At 45.8% G+C, this 23,413-nt stretch overlaps 1 protein-coding gene across 3 annotated transcripts in view; it reads left to right on the forward strand.

Moving 5' to 3' along the window:
* Nucleotides 1–23,413, forward strand: part of COL9A1 (collagen type IX alpha 1 chain) — a 373,679-nt gene that overhangs the window by 130,622 nt on the left and 219,644 nt on the right. For all 3 annotated transcript variants that reach the window (XM_029595655.1, XM_029595654.1, XM_029595653.1), the window contains one exon: nucleotides 4,917–5,313. In XM_029595655.1, coding sequence (XP_029451515.1) covers nucleotides 4,917–5,313 — 397 coding nt within the window. The remainder of the gene's footprint in view (nucleotides 1–4,916; nucleotides 5,314–23,413) is intronic.

Raw genomic sequence — 23,413 nt, forward strand, 5'->3', positions numbered from 1 at the left:
TACCTCCCCCCCCCCCCCCCCCCCCCCACCCCAGCATCCCTCTTGCATTACCCTAGCAATCACGTTTTTCTTGGTTTCCCTCCAGCATTCACCCTTTCCTAGTTTCACCCCAGCATTCACCTTTCCCTCATGTTACCCACTTTCAGAATTTAACTGCTCTGCCTCATCTACATTTATTCACAGCTTGCCTGGTGGCTCCCTCCTCCTCTTTCTCCTGGTAGGCAGTGCAGAAGTGGGAGTCCTGGGAGCAGAGCAGAGCATCAGCTTCTGTCCCATCTCCAGCTCTCCTTTTACGTCTCTTTAAGAAGAAGCAGCATGAGCAGGGAACCCAGCAACTGTTCGGTTATCATTCTCTGTCATCCCAGGGGAAAGAGAGCAGGCAAGTGAATTGGCTGCTTCCTCCTGCTTCCCATCCAACTGCTGCAGTCCTGCTGACCTCACCAGCTCCTTGGGCGGTTCTTTGACTGGCAGAGCCTGGAAATGTCCACCAGTCACACAGCTCTGGCTTTGCTCCTCAGAAGTTGCCATCCTGTGCAACTGTATTGTTTGCACACCAAGTCATGTCAGCCCTGATCATTACACAGTGGTTGTTAACCCTATCTTGGAAGCATACTCATTCTAGTTTACAAGATATCTCTAACAAATATGTTTGAGATATATGAAAACTCATTGTGGTTATCCTGAAAACCAAACTACTTACTTAGATGCGCCAGCAGTTCAGAGCTGATAACCTCACCCCAGGTGTTGCGAACGATGTGAGCGTAAGCCCCTTTTGCTGTAGCATAGTTGGCGCAACCTCATGGGCAGGGCCCCAAGGTTTGTGCTGACAGCTGACGAATGGGTCTTTGAATGGGCCAGGCTAAGGCAATGTCCAAGACAGTCCAGGAGTCAGGGCAGGCAGTTAGCAAGGCGTGATCAGAGTCCAGAACTAAGGTCAGAACCGAAGACTAGGCTCGAGCGAGGCAAGTTTGGGTGTGAGGCGAGGCTGGGTTGAAGACAAAGCTGGAGCGAGGCGAGGCTGGGTTGAAGATCAGGCTGGAGCGAGGCAAGGCTGAAGGCAGGCCAACGAGGCAACTGGATAAGGCAAGATGACCCATTGCTGAGGCAAGGCAGGAAGGTCTGCAAGGCTCTCTTATAGGGCTGAAGAGATGATGTCATTGCTGAGTGCCACTGAGTTTTCCCACATGGGCCCTTTAAATAAGGAGACAATCGGGTACGCGCACCTGAGGGGAAGATGGCCACGGCATCCATGCTGCGCAGCCGGTCCGGCGGCCGGTGAGTGAAGCTGCTTGCAGGAATGTCCCGTGAGCGGTGAATGTAACACTAAATCAACTGAAAAGGCTGATCCAATCCTGGTTTTGTCCTATGGATTTCTAGTTTTGATTTTGTAGGGCAATCAATAGGACTGCATCAGCCTATTTCTTTTTTACCTGCTTTTTTCCCCAAAACACTCACCTTTCATTTCAAGCGAGAGTGCAAAAAGGTGCTGGGAGTGCACTCAGGAAGTTTTAAATGTATATGATTCAATCTCTGCAGAAGTTTCTTATTCCTGCTGTGTAATGCTTACAAACACTGGAAGGATCCTGGTGAGCGGAACAATCCAGCCCATGGCATGTCAGGCACTTTCCAAAAAGGAACAATCCATCCTGTGGTGATTTTCAGCATAGAACAAGCCATCCCATGGCATGCTAGGCGGTTTTCACTCTTATCTGCTGTATAGGATTACCCAGAATCCCATGTCATAAAAGACAGGCTGAGCCAGTTCTGGTTTAATCCCATTGCAGACATAGAGGAGAAGTGCTGTGTGTGGGTTTTTTTTTTTTCTAAGAGGATTAGAAGTACATCTTCCTGCATGCAGTGGAGTAAAACCAACACTGGATTAGCTTGTCCATTCTAACATGAAACAATTGGCGCCATCCTTCCATGGGAGCTGGTTAGGGAGGCCAGCTGCTATCTGCGTTTCTGCTGATCAGACTGTGCCTCCGTGCACGTGATGAGGTACAGCCAGGACTGGCTCAGTAAAACCAGCAGCTTTGGAACTGGTGCAGGTTTTCTTTTCTTTTAAAAGGCAAACTTAAAACGAAAGTTTCCAGCAGGGCACATCCGTGTCCCCTTTCTGCCTATCCTCCTAAATGTATGGGGAGTTTTGTGGAAGAGAGAGGGCTGAGAACTTTTTAATTGTCATGTTGTTTTTCACTGCTGCCTTTATTTAATCCATTGTTGTGTACAGATTTATTGATTAAAAACTACATTTTTGTTCTCTTTCTTCTCTTGAGTTACTGTTCTGCTTCATGCGGGTAGAGAGAGAGGCTGAGCCAGTCCTAGTCTTCCACCCACTGCATGCAGAGACTTGTAACACTTCTTGTTTATTATAACATTTGAACTACAAGTCCAGGCATACAATAAGAGTAAAACCAAGATGGACTCCGCTTCTTCTCCTTACAGATATGGAGCTTTGTGATAACCTTGCTCTTCACCTACTTGCGAGTGTCTTCCTCTTTCCCTCTTCCAACCCATGGTTCTCACTGTCTCACAAATATTCTTCCCTCTTCCGGCCTACATTTTTGTTATCCCCCCAACCTTTAGTGATCCTCTCCCTCTCTCCACTGCTAACCCTTGAACTGCTCATTGCAAACTGACCCTTGAAAGGTCCATTCAAGTGTCTGCAGTTCAGCTCTGATGTCACAATGTGCTGTGATATCATTACTGAACCCTAGTAAAGCTGCCGCCTCCTGTTTCTTAGCGACTATCCAGCAATTAGTAATAACTCTGTTGGAAACAGCCTTATTTATATACCTCTTCTAGCCACTCATCTTGTGAATGCTGTAAGATATTTCATGAGTATTTTGGTTCAGTGGTCACTGAAGAAAGGATTGGAGATGGACTGCTGGTGGTTGGCAGGGGGTATGTATGGAAGTGGGGGAGATGCTGAACCAAGACTGCACATGGATGAAGTGATGGGACTGGATGGGAGGCATCCTAGATATTGAGGGAACTCAGCGGGGGTTCTGGTAGATCTACTGAAGGACCTGCTCAATAGATCCATAGAGATAGAAAAGGTCTCAAGGTACTGAAAAAAGGCAGATGTTAGCTCTCTTAATAAAAGTGGTAAGGGGGTCAGAAACTACAGGCGCATTAGTCTAACATCAAGGGGTGGGAACTTTAATGGGAGACCCTACTGAAGAAAAGGATAGTGAAGTATCTAGAATCCAGTGACTTGCAAGACCCCAGAAAGCATAACCTTTTGGCTCGTGTTTAAGTGTTCAAAGCTTCATATTCTATTCAACAAAGAGTACTGGGACTGCCAGAATGAATGTCAAATATGAAATGTTGGGTGTCTTAGCTAAAACAGGCATTTACGTGTCTGGGTCTGTCTGGCAGGTGATGCAGGGGACCTAGAAGACTTACTAGTAAAGGTAGCTATTTTGATCACGCTATGATGATAGAATCTAACAAGCAGCTAGGTCTGTCTGGCAGGCTTCAGGTTCTATAGTAACTAAAAGTCCTTTAAAGCACTTCTGAAATCTTTTTGCTGGGACTGGCTTTTCCTTGATTTTGTGTGTTTAGAATACTTTCAAGCCTGCAGATCATTTGATTATGATCTTGGTAATGGTTACTTTCACCTTAGATTGTAACTTGCCTTATTTCTTTTATTTAAGTCTGTCAAAGTTTGATTTTTTTTTTTTGTATCAGTTATCTGTTATGTATATTGCTTGGGTCCTAGACGGAAGTGATTAACAAATTTCAATAAATACAAATGCAGGCCCTCATGTAGCCAGGTTTCTCTGACTCACTAGTGCTGCTGTGGAATGTTTGTACTTAGGCAGGAGGAGGTGGGAGGTGAAGGGAACTAAGTTAGGATCTTGTATTCTCTACTGCCTGGGATGATGGAGTTCCAAAAGGGTAGACAAAAAGACTGTCCTGGCTAGAGAAAAATCTTGCAGGCGGGTCACATCCTGTAGCTGGTATCCTTAGCAGTGTGGAGGGGGAATACCTGAGCCACTCATGATGTGACTGGGAGTTTCCCTATATGTATACTGTAGGAGTGTCTAGTGTGCAACTAACACTAGCTTGCATTTCATTACTTTATTGTAACATGACTCAGATATACCTGATCTCACTGTTGACTGAGAATGGATTATGCAGACAAGGGCAATTGGATTAAAGCACACCCTCTCCGCTTTAAAGGAATGCCAGTTTCTTTTTAAAAGAAAAAAACATTTTCCAGTTGTAATTTAGACCCTACACTAATGAAGCTCCACATACGCTAGAAGATGATGATGCTTAGCAATTCCTTGTCCTTTTTGCTTCTGGGCTGCATGCTGTTTCCTAGCAACAGAGACAGCCTCATGTCTTAATAATATCATGGTTATTAGTTAAATTATTATTGCCAGGTTTTTCTGTACATTGAAAGACTGAGCCAGTCATGTTGGGGCTTGGATCTGTGAGCCACCAGTTTCTTTGCACAGGTATTACAGGTAGCACGCCTGTCATATTTTACTTGGGTAATGATGTTAGTGTCTTAAGTAGAATATTGTCTGGAGTATTGTTTGCTCAAAAGTTGAAAATCAAGTCTGTCCCATGTTGAAATGTTCAGGTAACACCATGGCTCTTGCTATCCTTATCCTTTTAAATTCTATGTTTAAAAAAAATGCAATAATTGGGGGCAGGGGTGTGTGCCAAATTTATCACTAATTTATTCTTATAAGCAGAGAATGAGAGAAATCAGGTCCTCCATATTTATTTGGTTAATACTTGAGAGAGTCGACCCGCCCCCTAGCATGGCCTGCCACCTGGCAGTGAATCTGAGACCATTTGATTTAGATAGGACCATCCTGCCTCACCTTATTACTGATTTTAAAAATATCCTAATGTGATAACACTGTCACTTTGTGCTGTCCTTTGGCCCTTTCCAGACATTTAAACCCCAGCGGATTTCCCGATGAATATTCCTTTCTTGCCACTCTCCGGATGACTGGCAGCACGCGTCAGAAGCACTGGACCATCTGGCAGATTTTGGACTCAGTTGGGAATGAGCAAGTGGCAGTGAAGATGAATGGACACACTAAGTCTGTCCAGTTCTATTACAAGGGGCTGGACACTCGCCTTCACTCTGTCACCTTCTCCCAGCTACCGTTCCTCTTTGATTCCCAGTGGCACAAGATTTTGATTAGTGTGGAGAAGGAGAAGATCACTCTTTCCATCGACTGCCGTCTGATTGAGTCCTTGAGGATCAGTCCGAGAGCTAGCATTAATGTGGATGGCTACACCATACTGGGCAAGCTGAAGAATAATCCGGAGGTGTCCGTTCCAGTAAGTTTCCTGATGATCTTGCAATTGCAGGATATATGTTGGAAAGCCAGCTTTTTTTTTTTTTTTTTTTTTAACACATATCTACCTTTCTATAGCTGCAAGGCGTACTAAGCATTTTTTTCTCCACAGACATAAAAGGGAAAACAGGCTTAGTACATCCGATCATATGCAGAAAGGGGTTGAATTTGCATAATTCCGTAATTTGTGAGGCTGTAACGTGATGGCTTCAGCTCCTAGCTGTGTTATGTTTAGCTGCCTCTGCAATTCCTGCCATCCTAGAGAAGCAGAGGCCAGGCCTGAATTTTAATCCAGGTCCCTTGCATAGCAATTGTACAACATATGGGTCGCTGAGCCAACAGGCTGGCCCATGTGTAGCCTTTTAATTGTTCTACTTGCATACCATACAAAAGTAGATACGACACAAGTACAGCTGGAGGGTATGAATGTGAATGCCACACTGTACTATAAATGCAGACATTAATGATTATCAAGTATTTGGTTAATGCTGCATTTAAGGTAGTTTAAGTCCAGTTCCATGTTTGTTTCTTTAGGACTCAGAAATGACTTTGAGCCAGATTTACCTTTTGGGTAAAAGTGTGAATAGCCCACAAGTCAGTTTGCTTTAACTGGTTTGACCTAGCAGATCTTTTGTTCATGGATCTGATTTTCTGAAACTTCAGGCAAGGGAAAAAAAAAAACTACAGAAATATGATGCAAGCAAAAATGGCTGCAGAAAATGCTGTAAGACTTCCACTCCAAACTGTTAGATTCAAGAATTGGGCTAAAGTTCCATAACCATGTTTTGCATAACCTTTTGCTTGCACACTGCTTGCTATGGAATATTTTCTGTTCCTTGAGATGCAAGTATAACTCTGCACTCAGCTAAAGAAGGAATATATATGAATGTCAGCACAGAGTGAGCATTTGTATGCAGTTATTGATACAGAAAAATGTGGTCTTGAAAGTAGATCACTGTAGCTGATTGTTCCAAAAGTCAGTAGTCTGCAATGCTGAGAAACACTGTGACGCTGTAAAATTTCCCAGCACTGTTGCCAGTGTCAAAAATGATTGTATGTTTCTGCCTTGAAACAAAACTCCATTGGGTGTATTCACTCCCCCATAGTTTTCAGCATCCCTTAGGTGATTAGCAGTAGATATTTAGGTTTTCCTGAAAAGCAACTGTTTTATAAAAGGGTCTATTCAGAAGGTATGTATAACTAACAACAAGATATTCACCTCTCCTTGAATAAGGGTATTCAAAACGAGGGGGAGGCAGAGTTAGATGCACCCATTTCTGATCTTAAACCACCTTAATGCAGTGATGTATGCCTTGGAAATCAGCCAGATGGACTATTGCAATGCCCTTTTTATGAGGCTCCCTAAGAAAACAATATCTACATTGTAGGTAGTTTAAAATGTGGCTGCTAGGGTGATTTTTGAGCATCTCTATTGCTGGCCAAATTACATTGGCTCCCTGTTGAAAACTGGATTGGTTTCTCTTTGGTACTGGACATCAATAGTATCAGGCTAACCTCCTGTGATACAAGCTTGGAAGAGCCCTTAGATCAAGCCAGGATGCTCTTTTAAGTATATGAACAGTATGCAAACTGTGTTTGAGTTGCTCTAGGGCAGGAACATTTTTGTTAGCAGCAACACAGTTATGGAACTCAGTACCCACAGAGTTAAGACATATCTGGGAGCATTCAGAAAGCAGGGGCAAGCATATAGAATGGGGATATTGTCTGTGACTAATGGGAAGGTATTCTGCTGAGAGGGGAAGGATAAAACCAAGTCCCTAGCGCCTCTTTGTGGACAGGAGCGGTGGCTGTCAGTGGGTTTGACAGCAGACGATCAATTTTGCCGGCGTCGGTTCTCGAGCCCGCTGACAGCCACGGGTTCGGAAACCGGACGCCGGCAAAATTGAACGTCCGGTTTTCAACCCGCGAGCTGATTTTAAATTTATTTATTTATTTTTTTAAAACTTTTTATTTTTACTTTTGGGACCTCCGACTTAATATCGCCATGATATTAAGTCGGAGGGTGCACAGAAAAGCAGTTTTTTACTGCTTTTCTGTGCACTTCCCTGGTGCCAGCAGAAATTAACGCCTACCTTTGGGTAGGCACTAATTTCTTAAAGTAAAATGTGCGGCTTGGCTGCACATTTTACTTACTGTATTGTGCGGGAATGACTAATAGGGCCATCAACATGCATTTGCATGTTGCGGGCGCTATTAGTCTCGGGGGGGTTGTACACGCGTTTTTGACGCGCTATTACCCCTTACTGAATAAGGGGTAAAGCTAGCGCGTGAAACGCGCGTCTAAATGCCGGTTAACAGTGTGCTCCACCGGAGTGCACTGTACTGTATTGGCCTGTCAGTTTTTATAATATTCCATGACCTTCACAATATGTTTGCAGTATCCCTGTACTGCAGGGTTTCACAAACCTGTCCTGGGGACCCTAGTGCTAGTCAGGTTTTGAGACTTTCCATATTGAATATGCATGAGATAAATTTGCATATTGTGGCTCTCCAATGTATGCATAGTCATTGTCATTACTCTGAAAGCCTGGCAAACCAGGACAGGTTTGGGAAGCTTTACAGTAAAGGTTAGATGAAATCAACCTAATAAACGAAGCTTGACCGATGTGCTGCAAATGCGCAATAGAGAGCAGCTCTACTGCGCATGTGCGGGCAAGCACATCTGTCTCAGCGAGCGTCAGCTGGATATCAACATGGCGGCGTTGAGCGGTAGTGGCGGCGACGAGGAGCGTAGTCGTCGAGCGGCAGCGGTGACGAGGAGCGGCGGCCAGTAGCGAGGAAGGAGTGAGAGGGAGGGAGGAGAGAGTGTGTGGGAGGGGGGTAGGGGGTAGGGAGGAGTGAGGGGAGAGGGTGGAGAATGAGGGGGAGGTGAGAGACAGAGGGATGTGAGTAAGTGGAAGGGTAAGAAGTTGTGGAGGAGGGCTGAGGGAGAGAGTGGGGAGTGACTGAGGGGAGGGAGGCAGTGGGAGACAGAGGGTGAGTAAGACTGAGTGGAGGGAAGGGGGTGAGTGAACGAGGGGAAGGGGGAGTGAGGGAGAAAAAGTGTAAAAGGGTGCTGTGTTTGAAAATGGACTGAAAAAAAAATTTAATGTAGCCTGTTTTAATGGGCTTAACGGCTTGTTTAATATAAACAAGTTCAAAGTGATGCACATAGAGAAAAATAATCCCAATTATAGGTATATAATGCTGGGTTCCACATTAAAAAATCACAAATCAATAAAAGGACCTCTGTGATCTCGTGGACAGTACTTTTAAATCCTCCGTTCAGTGTGGGGGAGCAGTCAAAAAAGCAAATAGAATGTTAGGAGTTATTTGGAGAGGAATGGAGAATATCATAATGTGTCTGTATCAATCCATGGTGCAACCAGTCCTTGAATATTGCAGGCAGTTCTGGTTACCCCATCTCAAAAAAGACATAGTGGAACTAAAAAAGATGTGGAAAAGACTGACAAAAATTATAAAGGGGATGGAATAGCTCCCTTATGAATAAAAGTTAAACAGGTTAGGGGTTTTCAGCTTAGAAAAGAGAACTGAGATCACTGAGAAGAGATGGTAGAGGTTTATAAAATCATGAAGTAGAACAAGGGGACATTCAAAGAAACTAACACCAGATTTAAAACAAATCACATAAAAATATATATTTTTTCAATCAACACACAATCAAGCTGCGGAATTTGTTACCAGAGGACATGGTAAAAGTGAGCAGCACAGTAAGGTCTTAAAGGGGTTTAAACAAGGTCTTGGTGGAAAAGTTCATTAACACACAAAAATCATTGCTTATCCCAGGCAGTGAGCAACAAAAAATAGATTACTTTTTGAGATCTATTGGGCACTTGATACCCAGATTGGCCACTGTCAGGGACAGGGTGCTTGTCTGAATAGACTTTAGGTTGTATCTGTGGACCCTTGGGCCAAGGCAGGATTGACTCTACCTGCAAGGAGGAGCCCTGCAGGTCCCCACCGTTGGCAGGCTGACCCTGGTGAAGCAGAGACCAGTCAGGGCTTTCGCCTATACTAGCCCACATTCCCCTTGTATTGAGCCTTTGGATGCTAGGACAGGCAGGTCTTAGGTGGGGGTCTTTGTTGGCAGAAGAGAAGGTCCATAGATAGCTAGGGTCATAGGCAGATGGAAGACAGGCGTGTCTGAAGTCCAAGAATTGGTCAGAGGCAGACAGCGGTTAGTCATGTCTGTGGTCAGAACCTATCTGTCCCTCTTTTTTTTTTCTCCATCCTAGAGAAGAAAAGAGGGACAGATAGGTAGAGCAGCTAGGCAAGGACAAGAATAAGCCAGCAACATGGATGGAACAGGCTGCACTGAAGACAAGCTGGATGAGGGCTGGAGACAAAGAATGGAACAAGGCTAGAGACAGAGGCAGGGATCAGGCTGAGAAGCAACATGCACTACTTGAAGAAGCTGGACCTATTGATGAAGCAGGTAGTGTTCGGAGAGCTGCCGTTATAAAGGGTAGTGCTAAGGACATCATCAATAGGGGCCGCAGGGACTTTCCCACTGTGGTCCCTTTAAGAGAGGCGATATCGGCATGCATGCATACGTGTGTCTAGGGAGAAGCGTGGCATGTGGAAGCCAGTGGCATCCTGCCGCGTGTGTGCTGGTGGTGTTTCGCAGCATCTTGGATGTAGGATGGTCATACTGACCCCGAAGGTGAGAGCAGCTGTTTATGGGGGTAGCCCGCGGACTGCTGATTGTAACAGTACCCTCCCTCTTAAGCTGCCCTCCTGAGGCCTTGGGTTTATTGGGGTACCGAAGGTAAAAGTCCTTTTCACCTATCTTGAACTGAGGTGCCAACCTCCTTCAGTTATCTGTGGCTTTCTTGGATCGGGTAGGGGCTTTCTTAGTCAATTCACTGGTTTGTTCCCATAGTTCATGCAATTTCTAGGATGAGAGCTGAGCTGCAGATGGAAGGATTTGTCATAGGTAGTGGTAACGAAGGCAGAGGTTGTTTCTCATAATCCAGCTGGAAAGGGGAAGAGCTGAGGGTGGCATTGATGTGATTATTATGGGGAGTCTCGTCCCTTCTGGACTAGATTGGTGGAGGAAAGCCCTTACTGCAAGGGTAGAGGCATCTATCTCCCTTTCAGATTCTTGACTGATAGAAATATAAGAAACTGATGGGTTCCCTTTACTTCTTTTATGTTCTTCCGATAGTCCGGTAAGTAGATTCTTTGCTGTTAAGTGACTCAAGTATTTTCTTTTTGTCAGTTTGTTTTCTTCCCATACACACTTCCATTTGGATCTCTCATTTTCCAGCTGTTCCTTTGAGTGTTCATAGGTTACATTAGGAGATTTCTCACAGGACAAGCAGGATGGTTGTCCTCACAAATGGGTGACATCGAGGATGGAGCCCACCACGGAAAACTTCTGTCAAAGTTTAAACAGAACTTTGACTGGCCCCTACTGGGCATGCCCAGCAAGGCACTGACCCTGCAGCCAGCAGGGGTCTCCCTTCAGTCTTCTTTTTTCCGCGCAGCAGTTGCCACGCGGTGAAAGGAGCTCTCTAACCACGTTCCTGACAGGAATTTGGAAATTAATTTCCTAAGAAAATTTGCCCCTCAGGGGTCTCCCTTCGACAAATTTTTAGTCATCTTACGGAACCCGGTAAGTTTTTTGCCTTTTTCCATCGACTACCGTCGAATTTGGCCCTTGAGGCCTGTTGGCACTTACCGATCCCCAGCCTAAATTTTGGCTTCAGGCCATGGCAACGGGGTTCCGCCGTTGTCCGGATTGTACCCGGACTATGTCCATCACAGACCCCCACAGGGTTTGTGTGATGTGTTTGGGTAGTGAGCATGATGTCCTGACTTGCACCAAATGTGCCTTAATGACACCCAAGGGTCGCAAAGCCAGGATGGAGAAGATGGGGCTCCTCTTCCATGCACCCACCCCAACGCCATCGATAGCATCGACGTCATCGGAACCGGCACCGTCGAAGTTGTACCATCATCGTCAACCCTCCGGTGACCGTCCGCCATCGATCGCTTCTCGGCCGTCGACTCCCGTCCCTTCCCCGGATGGGCGAGGGGATCGGAAGGAAAAGCACCGCTATCGACGGCACAAATCTCGGCCTGTCGAGGATCCACAGCCATCGACCTCTACTCAAGCCGAGCCACCGACAAAGAAGCCGCGAACAGACCGGACACCCTCCACGTCTCGTTTGCAGGCATCGAGGAAACCCTCACCCTCCCGGGGTGCGGGGGCCGTGATCCCACCGGTTACGGTGGTCCCTCCGGCCCTGCCTCAGCCTCCCTCTCCCGTCGAGCCGGGTATGGTTACCCCTGGTCTCCGGGCAGAACTGGACCGGCTGGTCCAGGAGGCCATCGAGAAAGCGATGAAGAAATTGCAACCTCCATCGGCACCGTCTCCGGCACCGGTTCCAGTGCCGCCCCGGCACCGACACCGGCACCGGCTTCGCCACCGAGGAGGGAACCGACCACCGAGCCGTTGATACAAGCGCTAGCACCGCTACTGAGCCGCATGGAGGCGCTCATGACGGCCCTTCCATCGGTGATTCCAGTGCCATCGACAACACCACCGTCTCCGACTGGATTTTCATCGGCAGGAGAAACACCGTTCCGGATTCCCCCTTCCGGGGTGGTTCCATCGGTGCCTTCTGGTATATCTCCACCGATATATCCTTCGGTTCCATCCATTCCACGCCAGGCACCGATTCCATCGACAGCACCGAAGCCATCGATGCCATTTCTGGTTCCACCTACGGCACCGATTCCACCTCGGTTTCCATCGATGCCTTTAGAGCCTCAGCCAGGTCCATCAGGGTTACAAACCCCACTTGATCCCTACGATACCTGGGGTGATGATGATGATACATCTTCTGACACGGATTTGCCTTCGCCTCCATCTCCTACAGAGAGTAGAAAAAGATCTCCTCCTGAGGATCTATCTTTCATTAACTTTGTGAAAGAGATGTCAGAAGTTGTACCTTTTCAACTACAATCTGAAGCTGATGACAGACACCAGATGATGGAACTCCTTCAATTTCTGGATGCTCCAAAAATCATCGCTTCCATCCCTATACACCAGGTGTTTTTGGATCTGCTCAAGAAAAACTGGGAATCTCCTTCATCAGTGTCCCCAGTTAACAAAAAAGCTGACTCCACCTACCTTGTTCAGTCAGCACCAGGTTTCCAAAAACCTCAACTGGATCATCGCTCTGTTGTGGTTGAGTCCGCGCAGAAGAAGGCCAAGCGTCTTAAGCCACACTCTTCTACCCCACCTACCAGGGACAACAAGTTCCTAGATAGTGTTGGACGGAAAGTCTATCATGGAGCTATGTTGATTTCACGCATAGCTTCATATCAACTTTACATGACTCAGTACAACAGAGCCATCCTTAAGCAGATGCAAGACTATGCTGACACGTTGCCAGACCAATACCAACCGCAGCTTCAAGCCCTTCTTCACAAGGGATTTGAGGCAGGGAAGCACGAGATTAGGACTGCCTACGACATATTCGATGCTTCCACAAAAGTTTCAGCCACAGCCATCTCAGCCAGACGTTGGGCTTGGTTAAAGTCATCCAACCTTCGCCCAGAGGTTCAAGATCGTCTTGCTGATTTACCCTGCTTAGGCGATAATTTGTTTGGAGAGCAAATTCAGCAGATTGTGGCGGAGTTAAAAGACCACCATGAGACGTTGAAACAACTCTCATCTGTCCCACCTGAGCTGACCTCCAAGCAACCGCAAAAGAAAGACTCTAAGAAGTCATTCTTTCGACCACGCCGTTATTACCCTCCATCGGCCAGGCCTCGTCCAGCTCGATCCTCTACTAGGCCTCAGCCGCGTCAGCCTAGGAAACAAAGGCCTACTGTAGCCCCTCCTCCTGGGCCTGCGGCTGGCCTTTGACTCCCCTGTAGGGAACACATGCCAAACCCCTCTTCCGGACATCCCTGTAGGAGGTCGACTGTACCATTTTCTACAACCTTGGTTACAGATCACCTCAGATCAGTGGGTGCTAACAATTATCACACAGGGTTACCACCTCAACTTCATAACTCTTCCGGCAGACTCCCCGCCTCTTCAAGCGTGGAGTCTATCCACCCATTTGGCTCAAATACAACAGGAAGTATCCCTTCTTCTGCAATCAAATGCTATAGAACCTGTTCCTCCCTCTCGAGGCAAGGGATTCTATTCCAGATACTTCCTAATACCAAAGAAATCGGGGGGACTACGTCCCATTTTGGACCTTCGAGCCCTCAACAAATATCTTCAAAAAGAGAAGTTCAAAATGGTAACCCTAGGCGCGCTGCTCCCTCTGCTACAAAGAGGGGATTGGCTGTGCTCTCTCGACCTCAAGGACGCTTATACCCACATTGCGATCACACAATCCCATCGCAAATATCTGCGGTTTCTAGTTGGCCACGACCATTATCAATACCGTGTCCTCCCTTTCGGTCTAGCTTCTGCCCCACGAGTCTTTACCAAATGTCTCGTAGTGGTAGCAGCATTCCTCAGGAAGGAAGGTGTCCACGTCTACCCATACCTGGACGATTGGCTAATCAGGGCCTCCACCCAACAGATGGCTCAATCCTCCCTAAAATTGACAATTCAAACACTCCTTTCCTTAGGGTTTCTCGTCAATTACGAGAAATCTTGCTTAGTCCCGTCTCAAACCTTATCCTTCATTGGGGCAGACTTGGACACCTTACAGGCAAAGGCTTACCTTCCTCTTCAGAGGGTCCACACCCTAATGTCCCTGGCTCGCCAGCTCCAGTCTCAGAACACTGCCACGGCTCGCCAGTTCCTCATTCTCCTAGGGCACATGGCATCCTCGGTTCAAGTCACTCCCATGACCCGACTAGCCATGAGAGTAACACAATGGACTCTACGACACCAATGGATTCAAGCTTTTCAGCCTCTGTCCTCCATAGTCACAGTCACACAAGCGCTGCGCCTATCCTTAACCTGGTGGACGACTCAGGTCAACCTCCTTCAGGGCTTACCCTTTCTTCCACCGGATCCACAAGTAATCCTAACCACCGACGCTTCTCACATCGGTTGGGGAGCCCATGTGGACGACTTTCAAACCCAAGGGTTATGGTCCAAAGAGGAAGCCGAACACCAGATCAATTTCCTGGAACTTCGAGCAATCCGCTATGCGCTCCGCACTTTCAAAGATCATCTCTTTCATCAGATAATCTTAATCCAGACGGACAACCAAGTGGCCATGTGGTACATAAACAAGCAGGGAGGCACAGGCTCCTTCCTTCTGTGTCAGGAAGCTGCGCAGATCTGGGCGGAAGCCCTCTCCCACTCCATGTACCTCAGGGCCACTTACCTGCCGGGAGTAGACAATGTATTGGCAGACCAGCTGAGCCGTGTCTTCCAACCGCACGAGTGGTTGCTCGATCCTCTGGTAGCGACCTCTCTGTTTCACAAGTGGGGTTCTCCCCGCATAGACCTCTTTGCGTCCCCTCAGAACCACAAAGTGGACGATTACTGCTCTCTCATTCGGAGCCAGCACTCTCGGCCGAGGGATGCATTCTCCCTCAAGTGGACAATCGGTCTGCTCTATGCATTCCCTCCACTTCCTCTTGTGTCAAAGACTCTCGTGAAGCTACGCCAGGACGGAGGAACCATGATCCTGATAGCACCTTACTGGCCACGCCAAGTATGGTTTCCAATACTCCAGGATCTCTCCATCCGCAGGCACATTCCTCTGGGAAAGGACCCGCATCTGCTCACTCAAAACGACTGATGCCTCCTCCATCCCAACCTCCAAGCCTTGTCCCTGACGGCATGGATGTTGAAAGGTTAGTCCTTCAGCCTTTCAACCTTTCAGATTCCGTTTCTCGGGTCCTGATAGCTTCACGAAAGCCTTCCACAAGAAAGTCTTACTCATACAAATGGAAAAGGTACACATCATGGTGCACTTCTCAGTCCCTTGATCCCCTTTCCTGTCCAATCTCCAAATTCTTGGACTATTTATGGCATCTCTCTGAATCAGGTCTTAAAACCTCTTCTATCAGAATGCATGTCAGTGCGGTAGCCGCCTTCCATAAAGGTGTACAGGGTGTCCCTATTTCAGTACAACCCCTAGTAACACGTTTTCTTAAAGGCTTGCTCCATCTGAAGCCACCCTTACGTCCTCCGGCCCCATCTTGGGACCTTAACCTGGTTCTTGGTCGTCTAATGAAACCTCCTTTCGAACCTCTGCACTCCTGTGAGTTAAAGTATCTCACATGGAAAGTGTTATTCCTTTTGGCTATCACTTCAGCTCGCAGGGTTAGTGAATTGCAGGCCCTAGTTACCTATCCGCCTTACACTAAGCTCCTGCAGGACCGGGCGGTACTCCGCACTCACCCTAAATTTTTACCTAAGGTAGTTTCTGAGTTTCATATTAATCAATCCATCATACTACCTATCTTTTTTCCCAGGCCCCACTCCAACTCCGGGGAACAGACTCTGCATACCCTAGACTGCAAACGAGCTCTAGCTTTTTATCTAGACCGTACAGTTGCTCACAGGAAGAGCACTCAATTATTTGTCTCTTTTCATCCTAACAAGTTAGGACATCCTGTGGGTAAGCAGGCTCTTTCCTCCTGGTTGGCGGACTGCATTTCTTTTTGCTATCAGCAAGCTGGCATTCCCTTTCAAGACCGTGTGAAAGCACACTCTGTGAGGGCCATGGCGACGTCAGTGGCACACCTTCGATCGGTGCCGCTTCCTGACATCTGCAGGGCTGCAACCTGGAGTTCTCTCCATACCTTTGCAGCCCACTATTGTTTGGACAAAGCTGGAAGACAGGACTCCATCTTCGGCCAATCTGTCTTGCGTAACCTTTTTCCAACGTGATGTACCAACACCCTTCCACCTTCCCGGTAGGGTGCGGATGCCCTTTACCAAATTCCACCCCAGTTGTAGTGCCTATTGCACGTCATTGGGTGCATTTGGTGCAAGTCAGGACATCCTCAGCTCGGTACTCACCCATTTGTGAGGACAACCATCCTGCTTGTCCTGTGAGAAAGCAAATGTTGCTTACCTGATGTAACAGGTGTTCTCACAGGACAGCAGGATGTTAGTCCTCACGAAACCCGCCCGCCTCCCCGCGGTGTTGGGTTCGTTTTGTTTTTACTTTCTAGGCACTGCCTGTAGCTTTGAAAATCAGACTGAAGGGAGACCCCTGCTGGCTGCAGGGTCAGTGCCTTGCTGGGCATGCCCAGTAGGGGCCAGTCAAAGTTCTGTTTAAACTTTGACAGAAGTTTTCCGTGGTGGGCTCCATCCTCGATGTCACCCATTTGTGAGGACTAACATCCTGCTGTCCTGTGAGAACACCTGTTACATCAGGTAAGCAACATTTGCTATCTCTTGTCCACTGGTTTGAGTCTTTCAGCTTGGAAATACGAGCCATACCATAGGCAGTACCAGAGTTGACTGGAGCACGTAGCTAGGATTTCAGCTGAATCACAGCATTATTTTTTCAGAGGTGCTGAAGAGCAGTCTGACATCCCTGTTTTCTGTATAGGGAGATGGGAGTCCCAAAAGGATGAAAACCATGGTCACCAGGTGAGACGACCCTTCAGGTATCCCATAGGAGCCCATACATACAGGACCTCAGAGGCGAGCCCCAACATGGACCATTCAAACTGTGGCTGATGTTGCTGGAGCCACAGCAGGCATAATATAACAGGATTCACTGCTTTTGGGAATGATGTGGAAGCTGATTTCCCCTGTGTGTGAGGAGCTGGTGCGTAAGGTGAGGGGCACGGTGGACTGGTCACCTGTCCCGTAGACTGAAGAAAGTACCAGTAGTGGAGTCATCCAGACCGTGGGTATTTGGAGTTGATTGACAAGATCCTGCAATATAAATTTTCCCCCAGAGCCGGAGTCCACCATGGCCTGGGTGGAAAAACATGTGGGGCACAGTTCTAGTGTGACTGATAGAAGGAGCTGGGGAATCAGGGCAGTGAGTCCTAGGGTCATCTGCCCAAGTGACCCTGGGCATTGTAAGTTCCCCATTCTCTTGCACAGTAGAGGTAAAGGCCTTGTTGCCTGCATTGGAGCTTCTCTTTGGGAGCCAAGCCTCGTTGAGATTTTCTTGCTTAGAACACCGAAGGAAGAAAGACTTTTCTTTAATATTGGAGAAGAAATTGGATTCAATTGTTGTCCACCCTCTCCTGTGTGTACTCAGGCTGAAGTCTATAGTTTGTTGATGTAAATGTTGTAATGGATCAGTTACACACTAAAATTTCCACTGCCCTGGTACAGCGAAACAAAGGGACTTTTGACGAGGAGAGTCTTTTATATAGTAGAGGAGAATCTTTGATACAGTAGCCATTTTTGAAATTTATAAATCAACAATACTCAGAACAAACAAGAAGAGCACCCTTTGAAAATTTCAGTAATATATGAAGGAATAACTATTCAAATAAAGCTCATGTGTATTGATTCATTGGACTGTCCAGGATGGACACCTCAGGAGATTCCATTCCTCTTTTTTTAAAAAAAAAATAGGGAGATGAGCACATGGACTGATAATTTTGTATTTTATTGCTTTTGAATAACTATTTTTTTCTAAATTTTGTGTGTAAATTAAAAATGTTTCTATATAATATATTTTTTTGTGGATTTGATAAAAATAAATTTTTTTTATGAGATAAAAAAAATCTTGCTTAGTGATACATTAGTGTTTGGTTTTTTTTATGTAATATACGTAGTATTGTGTTGGAATACTCCAGGTTATGGTTTAACTGCCACATTATATATTTACATAAAAACTTATTGGTGGCAGGAATTTTTTAAATAGTGTATCGGGTTAACTTAAATTGTTGATCATTGATATTTAGTTTCCCAATTATCTGGGTAATTCTGGATAATTTTAATAAGGGAAAGTCCAGGCCCCCCCCCCCCCCCCCCCGAAATTGTAAGATAGTGTGGTTTACCCTCACTGCTTGGGGCAGCTGACCTGTTATTAACTGTATTACTGACACCAGTTATTTCTTCTTTCTTTATTGATAAGCCTGGCACAAACCTTTTCAAAATTAATATGTAAAAATCGCTGACTCTGTCTTCTGACTATTCCTTAACCACTGTTTTCCCTGTTTCCGCTAGCTGTGGGCCCCATCCATCAAACCGGACCCCTTCCAACCTCTATTCCTTTCAGTGCATTTGCTTGACTTCTCCTGTTTTGCAGACTCGTTTTCTCCCATAGCCACTTCCTGTCCTTTCCACTCCTCCTCCCCTCTCCGAGGGTCTGTCCTGGGATGGCCTTCCTCTTTGTATTCTCTGTTTTCGGGTGTGAGCCTGGAATCCCTGCCCCTTTCCTCCCACAGGATTCCAGCTTTCAAGGCCCTCATTGTTAAAGTGAAACTCCCACTTTTACTTTGGCTTACTCTCCTGGGATTTTCTTCAACGTGTCTGATTCCTGTAATGCCATCAGTGCACCCTGCTGCAGGTATATAATACATAAAAATGTTTTTGAGACATTCACAGTAAACTTATTTTCTGTTCCAGTGTTTTGCTGTTTGGTGGATGCTACCCGTGTTGTCAAGGAGATACTGTATGTGTTGATTCAGTGGGGAGAAAGAAATGTATTTTCATCATAGACTGGCATTTGCAGCTGTGAAATCATTATCACATCTTGCCTTTCTAACACCAAGAAGCAGGTTATTTCATGCCTAATAGTCGCACACTGTAGATAGGAAATGATACAAACAGAAACCTCTTTGCCACTGGCAAAGTAAGTGAAATCAAGGAAGAGGGCAACAACTAGATGGAATACCAGCTTGAAAACTTGCGGCCTGTGGGACTGGCTACAGTACTGCAGCTATCACTGCCCTAGCTGGCTTCCGGGTTAAACACGATACATAAGACAACTGCTGGAGGAAATGCAGTACAAGAGAATCCTCTTATTGACAAAAATGATTTAAGTCAAATTGCATGTGTTTTGAAATATCTTTTAACTGACTGATATATGGCTTCACAAACTTTGAGCAGTTCAAGGCCTATTGATTTGCAGAATGCATTATGTGCTCAAACTGCTGCTATTTGATAAGAGCTGTGATTTCCACTTGATAAGTAGCATTTTCTATAAAAACAGGATCATAACAGAACTATTCGGTTTGCAATGAAGAGCAACCTTGCCTTAAAACAGATTTACCAAGTGGAAAAAACGCTGATAAATGACACCAGTCTGCTAGGCTGAGTATAAATCCGATGTGCCCACTATCGACATGATATTTCCAGGATAGCTCTGTCTTGTTCTGACTTCCAAATTCCTGCTTTGCACTTGTATCTAGTGCTTGAAACAATATGTAACTCCCTGGTTTGTGCTGGATAGTGGTTCCAGAGGTCATATCTAAGATCAGTTTTAGGTGGTACATGTCCCTTTATATTAAATTACTTTATTCTCCAGGATTCACTGAGTGGGAGAAAAGCTAACTTTCAAGACCCTTAGCATTACAAACACTTAAGTCTCAGTTCAAAATGTTTGTAGATAGCAGTGATAACAGCACTGATGAGTGTAAAAGTCTCTCTACAGTATGAAGTGCAACCCCTGTGATCGTTATGACCTCAGAAACTGTTATTTGGGTTTATCTCACACTTCTGTTTAGATGGATATTGTCATTGTGCATACGATTTATGTTCTAGGATTTCCTGCGCAGGGGAGAGTTTCCTTTAAAGGTCCTCATAACTCTTTACTTTTATCATAATTTATTCTCTTGCACACGGCACTAATAATCTCAACTGTATAGAATAATGAAATCACTACTCAATAAGACACATGAGTTGTTTAGTTTCCAACATTTCTCTTTTACTGATGAGGTTCAATGATGATTTAAAGCAGGGGTCGGGAACCCATGGCTCGCGAGCCAGATATGGCTCTTTTGAGGGCTGCATCTAGCTCGCAGACAAGTGTCACCACACTTTCCCGCTGACCCAGCTGCTCCCCGGTCCTCCTCCGCCGGGGCTTAAAATGCTGTCAGCCCGGGCGGAACGCGGCAGGACAGCTGGAGTCAGCGGCACCGGCGTGCTCTCTTCTCCCCCCCCCCCCCCCGCGGCCCGGAAGAGGAAGTGGAGCGTATCGGGTGCGTGCGCGGCAAGAAGAGGCCGCGCACTTGCTCGCTCATTCACTCTCTCTCTCCCCCACCCCGGGAACTCGCGGCAGCAGCAGCCTCCTCCCAACGCTAACCTCTTCATTTTCAGCCCTCGCGGAGGCGGCGTCCCATCGGCCGCGGTTGAACCTCTTCATTTTCCTCCGAGCCGCGCTGCAGTCTTCTTTTCTTCGGGCCGATGCCGAGCGCACTAGCGTGGCCTCTTCTTGCCGCGCACGCACCCGATACGCTCCACTTCCTCTTCCGGGCCGCGGGGGCCTGTGTGTGTGTGCATGTGTGATTGCATGTATGTGAATGATTGAGAGCCTGTACATGTGAAAGAGAGTATGTCTGTGATTGAGAGCCAGCCTGTGAGAGAGAGAGCATGAATGTAAGTTTACCATTGGGAACCTGTATGTGTAAGTTTGTGATTGAAAACCTGTTTGTGTGAAAGAGTATGTGTGATTGATTGAGATCCTTTGTGTGTGAGAGAAATCATGTGTATGTATGATTAAGAGCCTGTGTGTATAAGTAAGAGAGTGATCATGTGTGTCTGTGTGTGATTGAGAGCTGGTTTAGGTGATGGAGTATGTGATTGAGAGCCTGTGTGTAAATGAGAGAGAGGACATGTTTGTAAGCATGTGAATGAGAGTCTGTGTGTGAGAGAAAAAGACAGCATGTATTTATGTGATTGAAAGCCTGTGTGTGTGTAAGCGTGAAAAGATAGACAGCATGTGTGTAAATGTGTAATTAAGAGCCTATATAAGTGAGAGAGAAAAAACATGTGTATATGTGAGTACTGAGAGCATGTGTGTATAGTTGTGTCAATGAGAGCCAGTGTGAGAGAGAGCGCTGGTATGTGACTGAGAGAGGAGAAAGTTCCAAGCAAACCACCCCGCCTCCTGCTAATTCAGAACAATCTCAGGACACCTGGATATCAAACGTTCCCAGGTATGCAGAGCAAAAAAATTTTTGTATCCTTATTATTTTTCATTACTGGGTCTTTGTGTCTGCTATTTTGAAATATTTTGTTGGTATCTGGAAATGTTTTATATGAGTTTTTAATTATTGGATATTCCACTCATCAGCTGTTTCGAAATATGTTCTTTTTGTTAGTACAGTTTTACTGCTGATGATTTTATATTTCTTGATTTGTTTTATAAGGATGGGTGATGTTTCTTTTTTCCTTTGTTACACTGCATACAGAGACTCTGGCTTGTTGCAGTTTCCAATTCAGTTTTTTCTGCATGCTTCTTGTTATGTGTTTTGGTCTCTTTATTCTATGTTAGGTGAGGGACAGCACGTGATTCAGGTGAGGTTTTCTGCTGGCGTGTAGTTTCTGTGTAGGACTCTATAGCAGCCTGGCTTGGTCCGTTTTCCTAATAGGAGATGTATTGGTGTCTTAAGGCCTGGTGTAATATTTTCAGAGACTTATTGTACTTTAAAAGTGTGATCTTACATAAAATGCACACATTTACTTGTATTTAGTTTTAAACATATTGTATGGCTCTCATGGAATTACATTTTAAAATATGTGGCGTTTATGGCTCTCTCAGCCATAAAGGTTCCTGACCCCTGATTTAAAGTCTTTACAGCTATTTACTTCATTTTCGAGTTGATTCAAGTGCTTTTAGTAAGTTTGTGACTTCTTATGGTCTTTTGTAAGTTCAGATGTTATTTCAGTTTAATTAATCCTTTTAGTTACTTGATCGCTTCCCTCCCATAGAGTTCTGGGCAAAGCTTTTGTGCTCCCCTCCCATGGTAGTTTTTCATTTCCTACCTCTTCCTGTCACTCCTCTTTTTCCCAATCTTCAGTAGATATTCATGAGCCATAGATGTGATCCTTCTCCTCTCCTTCTGTCCCCTTTCTCCTTCTCTCAGGATGGCATCCAATAAACATACAGGAGAAGAATGGTGATTTCCAGCTTCTTTACTGATAGTTTGATAAGTGTAAATGTATTCAATTATCTTTTCTTATTTGAGTAGCAGCAATAAATAATAAGACTGCAGATTAGAATAAACTTATGACTTCACTTCTTCTAGCAAAGTTTATTAATCACTTTGGAAGCCTCCTTATTTACACTGAAATGTCGTCTTCTCCTACTTACTCAGATTCCTCAGACTATGTAGATTGAAATTAGTTCAGTCCTCCTCCATTTCTCAATTTGATTCTTAAATCTTCCCACTGAAAGTGGTTAGAATGTGTACAGTCCCAATATTTAATCAGAACTTAGTCCCAGATTTAATATCTTAAAAAAAAAAAATCCTTTAACTCCTCAGACAGCACTCACTTTCTTGATTCTGTTAACTCCTTGGTGTTACGTTTGACGGTCTGCGGGCTTCTCCCATGAACCACCACACTCATCCTCCTGGCCAGGCCCCCACTGACTCCCGACATGGCCAAGTCTCTCCTGCTCTCTTTGTGGTGGAAGGCCACGCTCTGATGTGGTAACATGCTGCCAGGGACCCATGCCGCTGACCACGACTGACTGCACTCCTCCTTAGATGTGCATGCGCCTGACATTGCTAAATTTAAAGGGCCCGCATCAGAAAAAGCCCCATGGCGCCCTTGGATGACATCATACTCTTTTTAAGTCTATAAAAGGCCCTTGCTGTCGTACCTTCACTGCCTCAGCAACAGGTCCCACTACTCCTGAGTAGAGTGTGTTGTTTTCAGCATTCCTGTCTTCAGTCTTCGCCCAGCCTCTCTTCAGTCCTTGTCCAGATTGTTTTCTGTCTTTGTCAGCTTGTCTCTAGCCTTGCTCCTGCCTGTTCTTGTCCTTGCCTTCCTGCTCTGCCTGTCTGTCCCTTCTCTTCTTGCTCAGATGGATATTTGGTTTTGACCTCAGCTCGGATCTCAGACATCACTGACCGTTAACTGCTTCTCACCATTACCTGGATTTTTGACCATTGCCTGGGACTTAATAATAATAATCACACATTTACTGTATAATTTTATCCTGTAATATGCACATGAATAGAGAACATAATAA

The sequence above is a fragment of the Rhinatrema bivittatum genome, chromosome 3, assembly GCF_901001135.1.
Source record: "Rhinatrema bivittatum chromosome 3, aRhiBiv1.1, whole genome shotgun sequence".
NCBI lineage: Eukaryota > Metazoa > Chordata > Amphibia > Gymnophiona > Rhinatrematidae > Rhinatrema > Rhinatrema bivittatum.